Here is an 18304-nt window from a genome sequence, read left to right as displayed (position 1 = left end):
AACAAGCTGAGTCTTTCAGCCTGGTCAGTGATAAATCTAGGGAGAGAATTTTGTTTCATGGACAGCCCTAGTATGAGCTCTACAGACACACACCCAGAGCATGCCAGAAAGTATCTGTATGTTGGGAAAAGCCACACAGCTCATGGTAATTGACCACGTCTGAAAGACAACTGTGTGTGCATGTAGGAATGGGGATGGTGTCAATGCACACAGGGCTGACAGACAAAACTGGGGAAAGCAGTATGAAATTACTTTTAGAATCATAGGAACATTTGGGTCAGAGGGGAGCTCAGGGGGGTCTCTAGTCCACCCTCCTGCTCAAAGCTGGCTGAGCTGCAAGGTTGGACCATGTTATTCATGATTTAATCCAGCCTTCTCTTCAAAACCTTCAAAATAGACAGAACAATCTCTCTGGGCAACCTAGCCCATTCTCTGACTAAGGTCTGAAAAGGGACCTTAAGAGCTAAGGTCCTAAGAGTGATATTTTTCTTCCTTACTTCTTGACAGATCTTGTCCCATTTCAAGTTATGCCTGTTGTATGCCTCACCCTCCCACCAAGCACTCCCTGAGAACAGCCTTGCTTCATCTCATTCCATAGCTCCTTCAAGTTCAGCTATGTGCTTTAGCATCTTTGATTACAAAAGTAGTCTGGATATGCACAAGATGAGCAATGTCTGTGCTTTCAGTGAGATGCAGCAGAGGTACAAGTGAACTGACCTTCGGAGAGGCTCTGCTAGATTCTAGGAATAGTTAAGAGTTGTTAGAGAGTGATTTAGGAGTCAACAGTCACCCTTGCAAAACAAGAGGCTTACTTTTCATTACTTGCAGTATTATTAGTATTTTAAATAAGAATGTCCAGACAGGAAACCTTTAGCACCTCAGATCAAGGCATAAACAATCAACCTTATTAAACCAACAAACCAAGTTTATTTATAGAAGTCTGTACAATTGTGATGAACTATGCTAGGACACCAGTGAAACAAAGCAAACAAATCTCTCCCTAACAAGTGGGAGGTGTAGTCACTCACCTTTACATGCACTTAAAGGAAAAAAGATACAGCTTTCATACACAGTTCTGTAACTATTCAAGAGTAATTTCTTGATGTATTATTCTCGATACAAGAGGTTTGCATGGTAATTTACTGTTACCTCTCTTAAAACCAGTATCTCAACATAATCCAGAGATTTTGAGAGGGTAAGTGGCAGTTTCATAGCTGCAGATTACCAAGATTAATTCATCATTCAGGTCTGCATTCTTAACTCATTGCTCTGGCTATCTCCACTAAAAATTACCTGTTAACACCGCACGGGTCTCATTGACATTTTGGCTGTAGCACAGCCTATTCTTGTGTTACCAAGTGTAGAAGTTACCTAAAACCAATACATCAAGGGCAAGCATATTAAAAGTATTGACTTGGAGTTAACTTTACCTTTTGAGACCACTTGTCACTGCGCCTCAGAGCTCTGAGGCATTTCTGTGGTAAAAGCAGTTCCTGATTTGGCATTATCTCTGCATAGCATTGGAGAGTGATTGTTTGGAAAACTGGCTATTGCAAAATGAGTTTAGATATTTTTTTTATTACAAATCTGTAACATCATTGAAGCTGTTGGAAAAAAAAAAACCACCACCAAAATCATATCAAATGCATATGTACACAGTGAATCATGATGTCTCCTATGAAGTTGGTATGGCAGATTCCATAAATTCACTCTTAAAAAGTTAAAAGTACATATACCTGAGCCTACTACAACTCCAGAGAAGCTGCTAGAATAGGCCACCAAATAAAACAGTCTATGCTTACATATTTACAGAATAACCCACATGTGTCCTAGAAACATGGACTATTCAGTAAATAAGTACTGGAGGACTTCGGATTATTTGTTTACATGGTAGGTAAGAGCTGCTTCATAGGTCTTCATTTTTATACACAGTTCATAGTATCAATCTGCACACAATTACATGTTTCTTTAAAGCTACTGTTAAAAAAAAAAACTGGAAGAGAAAGTTAAATAAGAACTAGATTAAAGTTTCATTAAGAATCCAACAAGAAAGTATCAAACACAGGTTTAAACACAACCAGTGAATGATTTCAGAAAAACAGTAATGCTCTGACACAAGAAGAGCATCAGCATTTTCCCTCTTCAGGGTCCCCCAGAAACATTCCTATCCAGTTCAGTGCTTAAGTTATTAGATACGTACTGGCCTGAGTAGGAACAAACACGTGCTTGCACGCTTACCTGAACGAGGGCCTCTAACCTTTTAGACTTCTAATTCTCTTTTAATTTAGTTCTTAGCCCCATATATTCAGTTGCATCTTGTTTGGAAAAGTTCTTTGTTAAATGTCACTTATATTTACACTTTGATTTTCTAAATTTTTTTTTTTACACCTGAGTGATAATTTAGCTGTCACTTTGTGTCCAGTCAAATATTCCATAAAGCCATACAATTCCTGCGCTAGCGTTGCACTCTTGTACCAGTTTACATATGCAAAATGAGCATCAGCTACCTCTCATACATTACCCACTGACCTTTCTATTATGTCCTTACTGTGTCCTTCCCCTTCCACACAAAGTGATTTTGTTTGTTCATTTGTTTATAGAAGCCCTGTTTCAATGGTTCACAAAGCAAGAAACAAAGTGAGCTGGAGCCCCGTGAAGACATGATGACTTACAAATGCATTATACTGGAGGCTTGGAGAAGGAATAAAAGCCCAATCAATGAGCACCCCAGGGCCATCCCAGAAAAAGCTACTCCACTCAGTTACAGCTGGAGACTCCAAACGTGCTATAGATGACAAGTCCCACATCAAGAGCTGCGTGCCTCTCTCTCATCAGTTACGTGCAATTAAGAAAGGGAACATGAAGTTAAACAGCTATTATCAGCCAAGCCGTTTTAGTAAGAAGAATCACATTTAATGAGTTTCTTTCTTGCAATTTCAGATGCTCAAGTACAGCTGGTAGAAATTCAAAACAGCCGTAAAGAACTGTGACAGACGGATACAAACAGTACTGCAGCTTAAAAATGATAAAAAACACCTGAAAAAAAGTCACACGACCCTCCCAAAAAAATTTACACTTTGAACCTAAGCCAGTTTTTGAAGATTCCCTTCTCCAAAGCTAGGATGAAGGAGGAAGAAGAAGAGGAAGAAAGTGCAGATGACCTTCCAGCCACAAAGGTCTTGCGCCAATGTTTATTCATCGTGCCTGTGGTGGTATCTGGGGGAAGATCACCAAGTGCTGATTCTGCAACCACCAAGACATTCCTATGGAAATCCAGACCTCAGGCTAATACTGAACACAGAGTGGACCAACGAGCTGCATCAACAAAATAAAAACAAAACTCAAACTAAAAGAGATGGGGAGACCCCAAATAGCACAGATCCACATTTGTGAGGGGGGCAGGAGGAAAGGGCAAGAAGGGAGGTCTATACAGTAAATAGTTGAATGGTTTATGTTACAGATGACTGGCAGTTTTAAAGAGTCTCTTCCCAGCTCCATTGCTGCTCCAACCCAGAAGGAAGAACTGAAAAGTGAGGAAGAAAAGGTAGGACATCGCCATGGAGCATGCAGGATCAGAAGCAGCAGAGTGGGCATGCTCAAATAAGCCCCCTCCTCTTTTTGTAGTCCTCCAAGTTCAATGATCGCCGAGGAGCACCATCTTTTGCCGGTGGAGCCTTGGAGGTGATGGCCAATGCTTTAGATTCTGTTGGGGATAACAGAAGAATGAGGATCGAAATACATGAAAACTACAGGCTTGTACTTGTTGCTTTTGCTAACAACTTCACCACAGAACCACATACAAATCAGGTTAGACCTTCAGTTAATACAGGCAGTATCTGGTAGCTTATCTTCATAGGTAAAGCATGTGCAATTTTGACTCTGCTAATCCAGCCTTCTGCTGATAAGTATACTTTCATTTCTTAAGAAAACTACTCTATAGCACACTGAAATCACAATACAAACAGAGCCTTCAGGGCCTTTCTGGGATCTTTGATATATCCTTATCCCATGAGAAAAGCAAGCACAAAGATAGATAATAAGCGGAGAGAAGCAGAACTTCCTATCCATGTCTACAATGCACATTTTAACCAAACCCGAGGCTTTTCTGTTAAGAAAGAAAACTGCACAGACCAAAACGCCAAAATGGGGTTCTGAGAAAAAAAACCATGCTTAAACCTCTAGCTACACTGTGTGTCTCTTATCCTTCTCTTTTCAGTCCCCTTCCTGCTTTTCAGTGTCCTTTAGTGCCTAATGCCTAGCATCTGCCTGCTAACTCTCTGAAGTTTTTAACTCTCACTATCTGCTTTAGGAAGTCTCCTACCTCATGCTGTAGTCTTATGCCCAGAGTTCCAATCCTGACCTCGTTTGGAAAGACAACCTCTCCTACTTTCCCTTCTTGACAAGGCTTTAAGTCTTTGTGAATTCTTACAGTACTTTCTAACTTGTCCTCCAAGAAACTTCACAGCTCTAATCCTTCTAGTAATGCAAGAAGGAATAAGCCTCATGAGTCAAATTGCAAGTTGCACTGGTACACCCCCATGCTCTCCCTCCACTGGAAAACGGCTCAACAGGATGAGAGGAAACAGTCTCAAGCTGCACCAGGGGAAGTTTAGTTTGAATATTAGGAAAAATTTCTTCACTGAAAGGGTTGACAAGCATTGGAAGAGGCCATCCAGGGAAGTGGTTGAGTCATCATCCCTGGAGGTACTTAAAAGACAAGCAGATGTGGTGCTTAGGGACATGGTTTAGTGATGGACTTGGCAGTGTCAGGTTAATAGCTGGACTCTATGAGGGTCTTTTCTAACCTAAGTAATTCTACTGATATGAAACTGTTCTTGCCACACATCCCAGGCTCTCAAAATCAAGATCACAAAGAGAAAGGGTCAGCAAGTTTGTGCCTATAAGCATACCTTCACTCTCTGCCTAGCATTTTGGTTCCTCCAAAATTTTACTTCAATACTATCTGCAATACCAATGTTAGGGAACAGTATCCACATAGCATGTACACAGATTATGGAACAGGACATCAGAAACCCATTTCTGAGGACAGATATGCTTTGATTAGACAAATTAACAAAGCAAGTATCAAGGTAGGTATCAATGCTTATTAAATACAATACTCTTGTCTGCTCCCCAAAGATTATGCAAGTCTGTAGATACACACTGTAGACTGGAAGAATACATCAGAAAACACTCATTACCTTTCTCCCTAGGCATTTGGAACAAGGATATGGGGATCTACAAGCTTTCACTGACACACAATACAATTGTTCTTGTTTTCTCAATGGATGTCACTAGCACACACCCACTCCTCAGTTCAAGATACTCATCAAGACAACATGGAGTCTTTGCTCCCATTTTCAAAAGCCCACCAAGGATTTTGAAAGAACTATTCTGGAAGAAGTAAGCTCTACCATTATGAGCTGGACAATCACACCCCAGATTCAGCAGGAACACCTACCTGAACTAGGAACCTGAAGATCAATCTTTACATCAAAGTCATGCACTTTGAAAAGATCTTCTGAGAGGTCACTGGCTGATTTGGAGTTCACATCTTTATCCTTCCCTTGACCCTGAAATAAAAACTACAGATAAGTCTCCAGTCCTTACCTGACCAGAGAAACAGAGATAGAAAAAAGCTTTTCCCCCACTTCTGTCACAAACACACTTAAACACACTTAGTTTAGCCTTCATATTGGTAGAGAAATACAATTTTCTTTCCCCAAGAAAGAAAAAGCTGCCTCTTTTCTATGATAATGATCTGTAGGATACCTATTTCTAGCACTGAAGCATGCACATCTACTATTAGTCATAGGCTTCTAGAGAAAAATGATGATGGGGGAGAAATTTAACACAGACAAAAATGGAAACTTGCCTTACTCATGTCCTTTGGAGCATCTGGTAATACACCAGACCCATATTTTGCATTAAGCTGGGCAAGAATGGCAGCTTGGACAGCAGGATCTCTGGACTGCAGAGGGGAAAACAGAAAACAAAAAATGAGAGAGAAAGAAGGAAAAAAAAAATCACTGTATTTAAATCCACAAAACCTAGACTGTCATTTTGTTAAAACAGGGCTCACATCTATGAATCTAGAACCATAAGAGGCTGTAGATCAGTTAGCCCAATCTTCAAGATCTGAGACACAACCGAAATCATCCTGATATCTGTTTAATGTAACAAACTAAAAGCTATTCTTCGGGAAGTCTTTCTATGAGAAAATGAGAAAAACTTTTCTTGTTGATATGGTTTGCTGCCATGACCACTCTTAATACTAGGTGCATTTGCATTCAGCTTCCAGTTCTGGCTACTGGGAAAAAAAAAATCTTTAGAAGCCTATTTTCTTTACATAACAGTTGTCTACCATAATAAAATTACTCAGTTATGATTCTTTTCTAATAAAGAATTGTTTCAGAAATGACTATTGAATTCAAACCCTGCAGTAAGATTCCTTTTCTATTCCCTTGCCAGTTTATGGAGACAGATGAGAACCAACCTGACCAGTTCTTCTTTAAGTACCGATATCAAAACCATATACTATTCCAGAACAAGCCTCAACAAAGTCAGATTATGTAGAAGCAGGAGCTGACCACCTTTTATACAGCTAGACTGCTGTAGCAGGTTTTGCAACAGTGTTAGGGGGGAAGTTTGTGTTGAACTATTTTATCCATCACAGGCTCAAAATGCCTGGTATCCTCTCATTTCACAGATCTTTCAGGAAAGTTTCAACTAACAAAAAGTGAAACTCACATCTGAAGCAAGCTGTCTCCCCAGAGCTAACTAATCTGAGTAATTCTATATATAAGAACTGACTAGACAAAAGTCTAAGCCACAGCTGCTTCCCTGTGTACACACCCACATCACCCATGTCCTTCTCACTTTGCATTAAAAAATAGTACCTTTTCCTTCTTTGGGGATAGTGAAACCAGGATCTCACTCAACTGTATCTCACCCTGGCATCTGGAGCATTGATAGCATATAGCACAGATGGAAATGAATACAAACATTTTCCTGCCTGCTCTCTGTATTACATTGGTTTCTGTTTCTCTGCAAATTGTCTCAATTGCACGTTAAGTATTGCACTCACGTTAGACACTATTGTGGGCTTGCATTGTCGCCTAGTAAAGGGGTCCATCTGTTGGTTTTTCATGCTATGACTTTCAGCCTGAAGAAGAAAAAGCACATGGTTTTTCAGTTAGCTGCTTGTACCCTTGCAAATCATCCCACAGCACCCTGCCCATGCAAGCATTCATCAGCTACCCATAATATCAAGATCAGAGGAAAACCAGCAACAGCATTAGATTGGAAAGATTTGAACACACTTACTGTCCTATGCTTCACAGGGCAAAACTGTCCTTGTTGAATATAACATACCAAATAGGTGCACAACTCTCAGGATTTGCTAAACAAGCTTATTTTTAACTTATTAGAAGTGTCATTGCAGAGAACTGCATATTTCCTTTACTTTTATTCTCTGAAGTCTCCTTTCTGACTTCTTTCCCAGATAAAATGCACTATGTCATTATTAGTCAGTAATCTGCTGATAATTGAGTTGATCAAAAGGAGAAAGCAGTCTGCTTTAAAATCATGTCATCTGCCTACATGAAAGAGTTTACAGATCATTAGAAAAATTAGTAACTTCACCATGCAATCATCCTCCTTTGCATCATTTCATCTCTACTTGTACAGAAGTATTAATTCAGCACTACTTACCACAAGAGCCTTCTCAGACTCAACGATATTCCATTCTCTATTTCTCTGGTTGATGTAACTGCAGAAAGGGAAAAAAAAAGAGGGTAGGGGGAAAGAAAAATAAAGTGACTGTCATTTATCAATCCCTACACAACAAAACGCCTGATAGCACCCTTGCAGCTTCATCCTGATCACAAATTACTCTTATTGCAACACAACTGCTATCTGGAGTACGTGGAAGAGGATTTACATCTTTAACAGTTTTAACTGAATGACAAGAGACAAGCAAACACTAATAGAGCCATCATGATACACCTTTCATGAATATATTGTACAGGAAAGAAGAGACAAAATCTGACCATTGATTCACTACTGCATTAGTTTCTCTGTGTATTTTGACTGATATAATTTAAGAAAGGAAGTTTGCAATATCTGCTTCTTACCTGATTGCTGAAATGTTTTTTGTTCGTTGACGATCCAGGGCCTCTGCTCTCTCTTCAAGTTCATTAAGCTGATCTTGAATCTGTTTGGCTTTATCTTGGTCCCCCAAGTCCTCAGCCATAGCCTTCAATCAAATAGTAACTCATTAGGCACTACTCCTTACCTCAGAGCTAGTCAGAGAAACAAGGGATAGACCCATGGATCAGGCAGCTAACCCTATTCCAGCTGCAAATGCTCTAACCTGCATGGTAAGAATAAAACAAAGAGCTAAACACTCCTTACAGCTGAAGGCAAAACAGGACTTCTTACTCTGAAGAACTCTGAAAACCTTTGAAACCCCTTAAACAAAGGAAGGCACACGAACACCAGTCCCAGCATGAGGAGGGCAAGTCAGCTGGATGATTTAACATCACTACTTTCCCGCTCAGGAAAAGAGTTATCATTTCTGCAGCTGTGAATCGCCACTTCGTTCAGGGAGTTGGAGAATCCCCTGCTCCACCACCAGACCAACAACATCAGCTTATTATGCCACCTGGTGACCACAAGCAGTAACTGCACCTTTCTGCAATGGAAAACTAACCATTTACATATTTGTGCATAGTAAAATGATGACCAAACAATACGGTTAAACCAGAAAATGTAAAACTAAGGATTAAGACAAACTCTTTGTTTTTTACTGTACATTATACACGAATGTCTTGTAAAAGGACTGCACAAATAGTTAATGCCTGTCTTCAGAGGTACTGAAGACTTTGTTTTCTTGACTTCTCAGCTTCGGCTTCTCAGGACTATTAGGTCTATTTGTAACAGGAGGTCTACATGTAAAACAGTTCAGTGGCAAGTAAATCTTTTGGCAATGTATTCTTTGCAATATAAACTGACAATTCGGTCACCCCTGAGTAAAAGGGGTGTAAAAATTTAACGTGACTTTTTTTCTTCCCCTATTTTTAAAAGTATAGGAAATGGACTTCCAAATGGGGTACTCTGGGGGAAAAAGAATAAAAAGGAAGAGGTTTCTAAAGCAGCTTAAGACCTTCTTGTTTAAAGGACACAAAAAGAGCCAGCTATAATTGTTGGCAATTGCCCTTAGGAAAAAAAAATGCAATAGCTTTAACTGGGTTCTAAGTGGTCTGAACTCATCAATGAACCTTGAGATCCACCTTTTAGCTGCAGAGTTAAAGTCAAGCTTACTGCTGACTACTGCCAAAATCCAGATGAGCTCTTCATGAGTTCTTCAAAATCAAAGACTGCATTAAGCTTGCAGGCATCATCTCATCTCTCACCTTCTCCTTTAACAGCTGAGTTTTCTTCATTGCGTAATTTGGAGGTGCTTTTCTGAACCTTTCCTTCTCTTTCACAATCTGTAAGATGCAGAGGAAACAAGAAGATGCAAATATGAAATGTCTATTTCAGTACTTGGGACACTAGAAGCAGTAGATCAATATCACTTTAGAAACGTACTTACTGCCACTGAATTTTTACTCATGCTCTCTCTGCTACATTTTTAAATCTGTGACTTGGTAATGAGTTACACCCCCATTACCCCTACTTACAGCCTACAAAAATCTTTTACTGGTCAGTATTAAGCAAGTATTAAACTGCAGAAACTGCAATAAATGCATGTTAGCTGTCAGCTTTCCAGAACTTGAGAACTAAATTTCCATACTCAGGTTAGGAGTTCAGAGCTCTGCAACAGAAGTTCAAGAGGAGGTACCAGGGCACAAAGGATGAAGCAAAACAGGAGTGAGCACCAAACAACAGCTGGAGCCACTCTGTTCAGTTATGCAACTTCATTTCGAGCCTTTTATCGTCTTCTTAGGGAGCAAATACTATGATCATTTTGCTTTGTAACAGCTAGTGCTCTACTCTATGAGTTCCTGTCACCTATAAGCACTGCCATAGCCTCACTACAACGCACTGTTTACCTCCTCAATGTCCTGATCATTAAACTTGTAGTTGAGAGCTTCTTTGATGGACACTTCCTTCTTGTTTATCTCATCTAATGTGGGTAGCTGCATCCCAGCAGAGAACATCTACACACAAGAGACAAAGAGGTTACTTTCTACTAAATATTCTTGGCAAAAGGCTGCTAAGAAGCAACTAAAGTCTGGCAAACTTACCGCTTCTTTCCACTTCATAAACTCACTTTCAGTAAATTCCTGATTTGAGACAAACTCCAAACGAAACACACGTGAATCACTGCCATGCCTGCAACAAGAAAGTAATAACACCCTCTCTGATGGTGCAGGGCTGTGATCTTGGATCTATAGGTGTAAACTGACTCAAGAAGCCCAAAACTAGATGCTTAGGCTACCCTTGTGGCTCACATGTTATCTACTCCTGACTTCAGTCAGGTCAGCAACAGGTCAGGAGCATAGATCAGCTATTTGTAGTAATTCAAAGGAATACAGACATTGAGGCTGCAGGAAACAGTTGTGGAGTTGTGGCAGTAAAACCCTCAAGAGGAAACAAACAGATCTCTCTCACACCTAAACCTTATATTTGGTGGTCCATGGCATGATCTTCAGAAACACAAAGCTCTTTCATGTTTGGAGCAGTAGAAGTAACCTTTAAGCAGTAATGAATTACACAATGCTGGAGCCAGCCCTTACCTAATTTTTCCTTTGTTGGTCAAGCAAAAGCCCGAAATCACTGAACATTTTCTGTGGAGCACTGCTTTTGGCACTGCCACCTAACTACCACTACTATACTGCTACTAGCAATACTAAAACTAGTTGTCATGGTGTAAATTTCACTCAAAGCATGGGGCTCTCTCCTGAGGTAGCCTAAGAAGTTACTGAATGTCATCACGCTGGATTTAGACAAGACATTCTCCACATGCCTTCCTGTTTCTCCCCAATGGTTAATGTCTTTTTGTCTTACAGGATGTTTTGTATTTTAACTGTTAACCTTCACCTCATGATTCTTATGAGGATGTAAGAGACTGAACTGAAATCAGACTCCACTGTCCATTGTCTCAAAGATTGGTATGAGAAGCTGAGATGGGACTCCACACTATCCGTTGCCTGAGAGATGGGTGGAAGGAGTTGAGGTAAGACTCCCCTGTCCATTGTCCCAGGGACTGCAGTTGAAGAGCTGGCTGCAAGACCAGCAAAACTGGATGCACGTGATCATTAAGAACAGAGGTACTCCCCCCTACACATAATAAAAGGGGAAAAAGGTAATTGCCATGATCCTCACACACCTCTGATGATGAATACGGACCCTTGTGGTCACCCACCACCAATGACAACTACTGACCCTGGCTGACACCCACACCACTGAAGATAACTACAGACCCTCAGGACGCCACTGGATACCCAGTGGTGACTACGCCTCTGCACTCCGAATTCTTGCTCAATTTCTATCCTTTTTCCCAGATCTGTCCTATCTCTTTTTAATAATAACCATCATCATCATCAACTTTTTATCTCTTTTTATAATAAACCAACTGATCAATTATGGTACTTGACCTCACCTGTGTCTTTATTTCACTCTGGGGATCACAAACAAAACATTTCTGACACTAGGTCTGACACTTTATCCAGTCAGACCGTGACAAATGGCCGTAAGAACAACCAAGAAAACCAATGAACTTCTTCCCTCCAAAGTATATTCTATGTTGTAACACGTATCCCAGACCCAATCATGTATGCCTTTAAATGATATGTATTTTCTCACATCTGATAACAGCAGCAGAGACAAAGATACGAGTCACTGTGAAGCTCAAGAGGTACAAACTGCTCAGATGCCAACACAAACACAAGTCCCTGCATGAGCTTTTTCTTTTTTTCTCATTATTTCCATCATGCCCAAGGGGAAAAACAAACAAATCAATCAACCAAACCCCAATATTCTGGCAGTAGATGTTGTGATATGGTCCAGTCTGCTTTTTAGCTCTCATCTCCAAACCACACACTATGGCACGGAGAGGACACTGATTCACAAACTGATGAGGATTACTTTGGTATCTTACCTCAACTGTAGTCCTTTGTTTGTCCGGGTACCACCAAGCTGATAAACCTTTGCGGTCTCTACCACACCAGTTATTTCAGCAACCTGTATCACAGAGTAAAATAAACAAAGAGGGGTTTTTTTGTGTCCTGGAATATATCTGGCATATCCAAGCATTTTCATGAGAGATCAAAAACCTTAATCTAACAATTCTAACTAGATCAAGGAAAGCAAGATTCTTCAGTGTACATTATCAGGTACTGAAGAATTAGTTGCATCTGAATGCATGTATCACCTTTGAATTGACAAATTATATCATCTGGGTGCCTGATGTAGTTTTTTCATCTTTCAGTTCTGCCTTCCTGACCAAATGGTGTTCACTTTTCTACTTTTTCTATTTCCTTTTCAATTAACATAGGTTTGGGTTAGCGTACGTCCCAAATGAAACACACCAATGCTGCTCATATACTAAACACAGCTCCTCTAGGGACTTCTTATAATGCGATTTTAATTATTGCATCCTATGATTGTGCAGTTACAGCAATGAAACAGAAAATCAAAACTGTGTTCTCAATCACGCTCTCTTCTGAGGCACACTGATGTAGTAGAAACACTTTGTAAAAAGAACTGAAACCAGACAATAACTTGGGAACATTCCCAGAAATAAGGTGTAAATGTTACTCATCCTTACTTGGTCAAAGCAGACTCCTGAACTCTTGTTTGCAACACAAATGATGAGACAAGACAGCATGAACCAAAGCTGGAAGAACAGGCTTTGTCAGTGCTCTGTCTCTCCCACTAAATCTCTCTCTTCACCTAGCTGGTCTCCTCCACTTCAGCAGCAGCAACTACATTTTCTTATTTTAATCAATCTTTTTATAGCAATTATTCAAACAATCACAGGCACCCAAGAGTTGCAAAGCTGCAAATATTACATTACAGTCTTACGAAAAGAACTAAATCCCTTGGAAGTAAACTCACCCGATAAACAGGTTTGCTATTGTGATTTCCAATGCCAATTCGGACAAAACAGCCAGTGACTGTCTTGGCAAAGAAGGGCATATGACACCAGCGCTCCAGCTTGTGTCGCGATAACCGCACTCGGTTCAGCTCTTCAGGCAAGGACACTGGCTGGGACTTAGGAGGAATTTCTTCTTTCCTGATATGGGAAAGGTGAGAAAGAATAAAGAAAAGAAAGTAGAGGCATAATCACCAGAAGAGGGGTCTGAGCTAGGTGCAGTATGAGTAATAACTACGTAAATTGCTAGTCAAAGGAAGGATTTATCATGCACTAGTTGACTGTAGGTATGTGAATTTAGCATTCATGAGAACGGATTAATGTGAAGTCCCAGACTTGTTATCTCTGATACCACAAAGCAGACTCAAACACCAATGCAGTTTATAGGCCAATGCTTTAAGATAAGCTAGCACACATCTCTACCCTGCTAGTATGCCAGGGTTCTGCAGCTGCTCAGCTCTAGGATTAAACACATCTGTAAACAACAGTGTAAATGGGGCTCAAGGTAACAGCAGGGAACTGCAGTTGCAAGCTTGTTCAGAGTAAATCAGTCCCATACACCATTATGTAGAAGCCAAGGACTCGAAATCTGAGCAATGCAAGTGTACCCAAAACCACTTTAGAGACACTGAACTGCCCCCAGACAATCCTCTACAACAGCATGTGTCTACATGAAGTAGATCTTTTTATGAATATACACTTACAAGTGTAGTGTTTACTACTTACTCTTCCTCTTCATCAGAAGATGACGATCTGGACGAGCGATCACTTTTCTCACTAGATTTATCATCCTCCTCCTCCTCTTCATCATCAGAGTATACTTCACTGGTTTTTAATGGCTGTTTTTTTGCAAGCAATTCAGCTGGGTTAAGGAGGACAGAGAGTAAGGAAAAATAAGCTGTAAATTTTTTATGAAAGCTTCCTCTTAGATCTGAAATCTTATTGTTTTTAAAACAGAAAAAAAGAGGCAGGCAGCTGTTTATTTTACACTGGATCCAAGTGCCGCATGTTCAAATCCACTAGTAAACTAAGCACTCCATATTAGACATTCAAAGAGAGAAATCGAACTATTTTAAAGCATCGTAAATTTCAGCTGCACTTATCTTCAGTCTTCCAACTTGACTGCACATAGTGATACAAGATGGGCGTAACAGCTGGATATACAAGATAAAACTATTATGATCAGACAACTCATTGTTATTTTGCGAGGAAAAAAAAATCTCATGTTTGGAGAGGACCACAATAACACCCAGCAGAGTAATAAAAAAGGTTAAATCAAAAGTCTGGCAAGACTGACAAGATGATGTACCAGTGAAGAAACAAGCAAATGTAGACAAGGCAGCAAAAGTACCCTAAGCACAGTTTGGATGGTTAAAGATTAAATAACAGAAACTAAGCAACCACTTCAAATCCATGAAATAAACATTACTAAGTGCCATTCAATGGACTGCAATGAAAGTCTGCTTTCTTTTCAGACCATTCCAGAGAGGGGCGAGGCAGAGAAACACAGCATCAGTGATACCCAAACAATACCCAAGGTTATCATGCTGAGCAAGAGACCAAGGAAAACACAGACACAATTCATTGACTACAAGGTGTAGGGCTGTTGTATTAACTAGAGACAGGACGTAGCACTTTCAGAAAGCTGTAATAACACCTTCAAAATTGTAGCAACAGCAACACACTTTCATACCTGTTCTGTTCTTCCTTTTCTCTCTTTCTGCCTTTAGTTCCTCCATTGCCTGAGATTTCTTGTCTAGCTTCTCATCCCGCTTTGATCGCCGCTCTTTGTTATGTGACATGACCTAAAAATATGCACAGAAGATCCCTCAACACCAAGTGCAATCCACAAATTGAAATGCATTAAAACAAAGACTGTTTGCACACTTCAAAAGCTCCATTTTGAAATAGTTTTTTTCCCAAAGTTCATTTTTAGAGGCTATGGAGAGTGAAATCAATCTTAAGAATATTTCTTTTTTCTACTTCAATGAACATATTTACACTTCAATGTCTCTGCCACCAAGTTTTAGTCTCAAAACTCCTACTTAAAGTTAAAAAAGAACTAGAGAAATAAAATGGAAGTAATTCTGCAACAAGTAATGAGGAAAACCTGGGTGAATATTCTTCCAAGTCTTGATTCTCGTCTAATCAAGACACTTGTTCTCATTCAGTTGCAAAGAGAAAAGTTGTGTTAAAAAATATTTAAAGCAGAAATAAAGTCGTGTGTAAAGTCTGCAGTATGGATCCAAATCTTGAATGCCGTAAATCCTCTAATCTTTTCAGTTTCTAATGGGTCTACCTGGAATACCAGGTAGCACCGGAAGTAGTTTTTATAACAAGCATAAGAGACAGTCATTTGAGGTAAGTCAAAGTAATTCCTAAAAGGCACTGTAAAAGAACTCTGCAAAGATCCTTCTACATATGCATATGTGTATACACATCTACACATTGTGTATTACATAAGGGACTACATAACTGTATACACATATATATACATATGGAGTTGAGAGGGTAAAGAGATGAGATTCACCCCACTTAACACGTGCATAATGGAAAACTCATTTCACCTAATTTTACCTAAGTGACAAACATCTATTTCACTAGATGGAGTGAACTACCAGCTGGAGGTGCCCTCCTCCATTGCACAGAGGCAACAAGTGCAAATAAGCAACTAGTTCTTAGATGGCTAAAGTCAGGTGAAACCCATCCCATTCTGGGAGCCTATCTGCCCAGACTCTATAAATAGCTGAGGTCATGGTCTTAACCATTTGAAACCACAGCCAATTCAGCCAGTTGAAACTACAGTTCTATTACAGAAACCTCAATCCCACAACTGGCATTATCCTCTTTCTACTGGAGGTGGATGAACTATAGAACTCCTTCTGCTCCTCCTAGCTTTCAAGCTTTTTCTTGACACCCCTACCTGCAGAAAATAAGCAGTCTTTCCATTGTATGTGCATGCAAAGTAATTAAGACAACAGCTCATCATTGTCTGGCCTGTTCTCTGAAGCTTTCACTTGCAAGAAAGACAGCATGTAATGTTTCAGACTGAATGACAACTTTGGCTAAAGGAACTGCAAAAGGTTGCTCTCCTGTTCTCATATGGAAGGACTACCACAGCAACTCTTAGATACAGCTGCAACTTTTCATTTTTCATTACAAGGAGTTACCAGTGCACCCCTCAGCAGACCAAAGATGTTAATTTCTTTAGATGAACTGGAAAGGCTAAAGATAGCTTGAGCATATAAATGAACTAAATTCTGACCTGCTTACCACACTGCTTGACATTAAGGGGAAACATTAGGGGCAGAGAGAGGCAGCATCCTATCTCCTATTGCCAGGGGAAAAAGGTTTGTTACTAAGGACAATTTTATTTCCTACCTGGGATTCCTGGATCTGTGTGAGTTTTTTCTTCTCCTGCTCTTCCTCTTGCTTTTTCTTTTTCTCTTTCTTTTCTTTCTTTTTTGCCGTTTTTAGTTTCTTCTTGATTTCAAACCTAGTGGCAGATATTGAAACAAAAAGAATGTATAATAGAATGCTCTCTCCCTGAGTGAGCAAAGTACCACTCAGATGTTATCACAGCTTAAGTTGTTAGTAGGCTGTAAGGAACTCTTCCATTGCTTGCCCCAGGTGGATAACCCTTTAACACTATCCTGCCCCTATTCCCATCCCCTTCCTTCCCCAAGAAAAATAAGGCGAAGAAAAGCTGAGGACAGAAAAGTGCAGACAACAGGCAGCTAACCTTTAGCGCTGATGAAACCACATAGTAATGGCTACTCCCCAGAAATCTGTCCTTACTCCATCTTCTCCAGTGTAGTGACCATTGCATGTTGCCTCCAACTCTAAAAACAATTGGCTATTTTGCATCATTTGCATCTCAACAGCTAAAAGTGTGGGTGTTTAAAGCCACTATCATGCTAACTTTTTCAGTGCTTAAACTCCAGCTTTCTACTAGTACCGGTCTGTATAAGAATGACTGCAAAGAAGTCACAGTGAGTCCTCCTTCAGTAGCTACATTCCAGTGAGACTTGGGCAGCTTCTTAGTCCAATATAAGGACTACCATTTCTACCTTCATGAAATATTTCACCCTGAAATATTATTTTCAGCCACTGTATTCAGAGGAGTAGTGATTTCACTAGAATTGTCCTGTGACTGAGATGCCACTGCACCATGAACTGGTCACTGCTTTAGTGAAGTGTGCATACAGACAAACACAAGAAGAAAGATTACTTAACTTCCAATAACTGAAATTCAAAATGTGTTATCCACATGAATATTACACAGTCCATTCTTCTTCAGTCCTTAATACCTGGATTTTGTAGACAAGAAACTGAAGTGCCAGATGAATTCATTGCCCTTTATGACTTTAACATGAAGCACATTATACAAGGCACAGGCACTGTATCACAGTGCCTGCTGTAATCCAAATGAACTCACAGCGCAATGTACATACAAAAAGCTAGACAGCATTTTCAAAGATCCAACTTACCACAGAGTTAAATAACTACCACCCCCCTCCTTAGTTCTTTCTACCTGCCAGCCCCTTTACAGAGAATAGGGCAAACTTGTTTAATATTCAATCAGCAACTCAAGCTTGTTTGTATCAAGTATTTTCCAGTGTTCATTCTAAAAGACAGACATTGAGTTACCATGGAATAGTGAACGAAGTGAAAAAATATGGTGCCCTTCTACATGATCTAAATCCAATCTTTCACTTATTCTGATCCCTTTGAGGATAGCAGCAGACTAGAGAAGACGTTGAAAGCTGTATTAAAACCACAGGCAGGCAGGGCTTTAACTAACTACGGCCTGGACAAATGGTCTGACTGTAGCTTGTATCGACAAGATTTACTCAGATGTCAGTCCTCTACAGAAATTTCTCAGCAAGTGAGGAAAGAGGGAAGTCACTGAAGAGAGAAGCAACTGGAGAAAACTTGCCCTACATGTGCCAAAGTTATCATTTCAGACACATGGAAAGAAAAATACTTTTACTACAAGGAAACTGCAACACCCCCAAGTCCTCCCCAGGGCTGCTCTCAATTCAATCTCCACCTGCCTGTAGTTGTGCCTGGGACTGCCCTGACCCACATGCAGGACCTTGTACTTGGCCTTACTGAACTTCATAAGGTTTGCATGGGCCTCCCTCTCAAGCCCATCAGGGTCGCCCTGGATGGCATCCCTTCCCTCTGGTGTCAACC

At 40.2% G+C, this 18304-nt stretch overlaps 1 protein-coding gene across 1 annotated transcript in view; it reads right to left on the bottom strand.

Annotated features, from left to right (window-relative positions):
* Positions 1 to 904: 904 nt before the first annotated feature.
* Positions 905 to 18304, bottom strand: part of RTF1 (RTF1 homolog, Paf1/RNA polymerase II complex component) — a 34775-nt gene continuing 17375 nt past the window's right edge. Inside the window, exons 5-18 of the mRNA XM_065685114.1 lie at positions 16487 to 16601; positions 14799 to 14910; positions 13832 to 13967; positions 13069 to 13246; positions 12110 to 12192; positions 10254 to 10341; positions 10059 to 10166; positions 9417 to 9494; positions 8136 to 8257; positions 7714 to 7771; positions 7088 to 7165; positions 5876 to 5971; positions 5462 to 5573; positions 905 to 3703 (exon numbers count right to left, since the gene is read on the bottom strand). Coding sequence (XP_065541186.1) covers positions 3597 to 3703; positions 5462 to 5573; positions 5876 to 5971; positions 7088 to 7165; positions 7714 to 7771; positions 8136 to 8257; positions 9417 to 9494; positions 10059 to 10166; positions 10254 to 10341; positions 12110 to 12192; positions 13069 to 13246; positions 13832 to 13967; positions 14799 to 14910; positions 16487 to 16601 — 1471 coding nt within the window. The 3' untranslated portion in view covers positions 905 to 3596. The remainder of the gene's footprint in view (positions 3704 to 5461; positions 5574 to 5875; positions 5972 to 7087; positions 7166 to 7713; positions 7772 to 8135; positions 8258 to 9416; positions 9495 to 10058; positions 10167 to 10253; positions 10342 to 12109; positions 12193 to 13068; positions 13247 to 13831; positions 13968 to 14798; positions 14911 to 16486; positions 16602 to 18304) is intronic.

This window comes from Lathamus discolor, chromosome 6 (genome assembly GCF_037157495.1).
Source record: "Lathamus discolor isolate bLatDis1 chromosome 6, bLatDis1.hap1, whole genome shotgun sequence".
In the NCBI taxonomy this organism is placed as follows: domain Eukaryota; kingdom Metazoa; phylum Chordata; class Aves; order Psittaciformes; family Psittacidae; genus Lathamus; species Lathamus discolor.
Note: the sequence above shows the minus strand (reverse complement) of the source record. Positions and strands in the feature narration are given on the sequence as shown.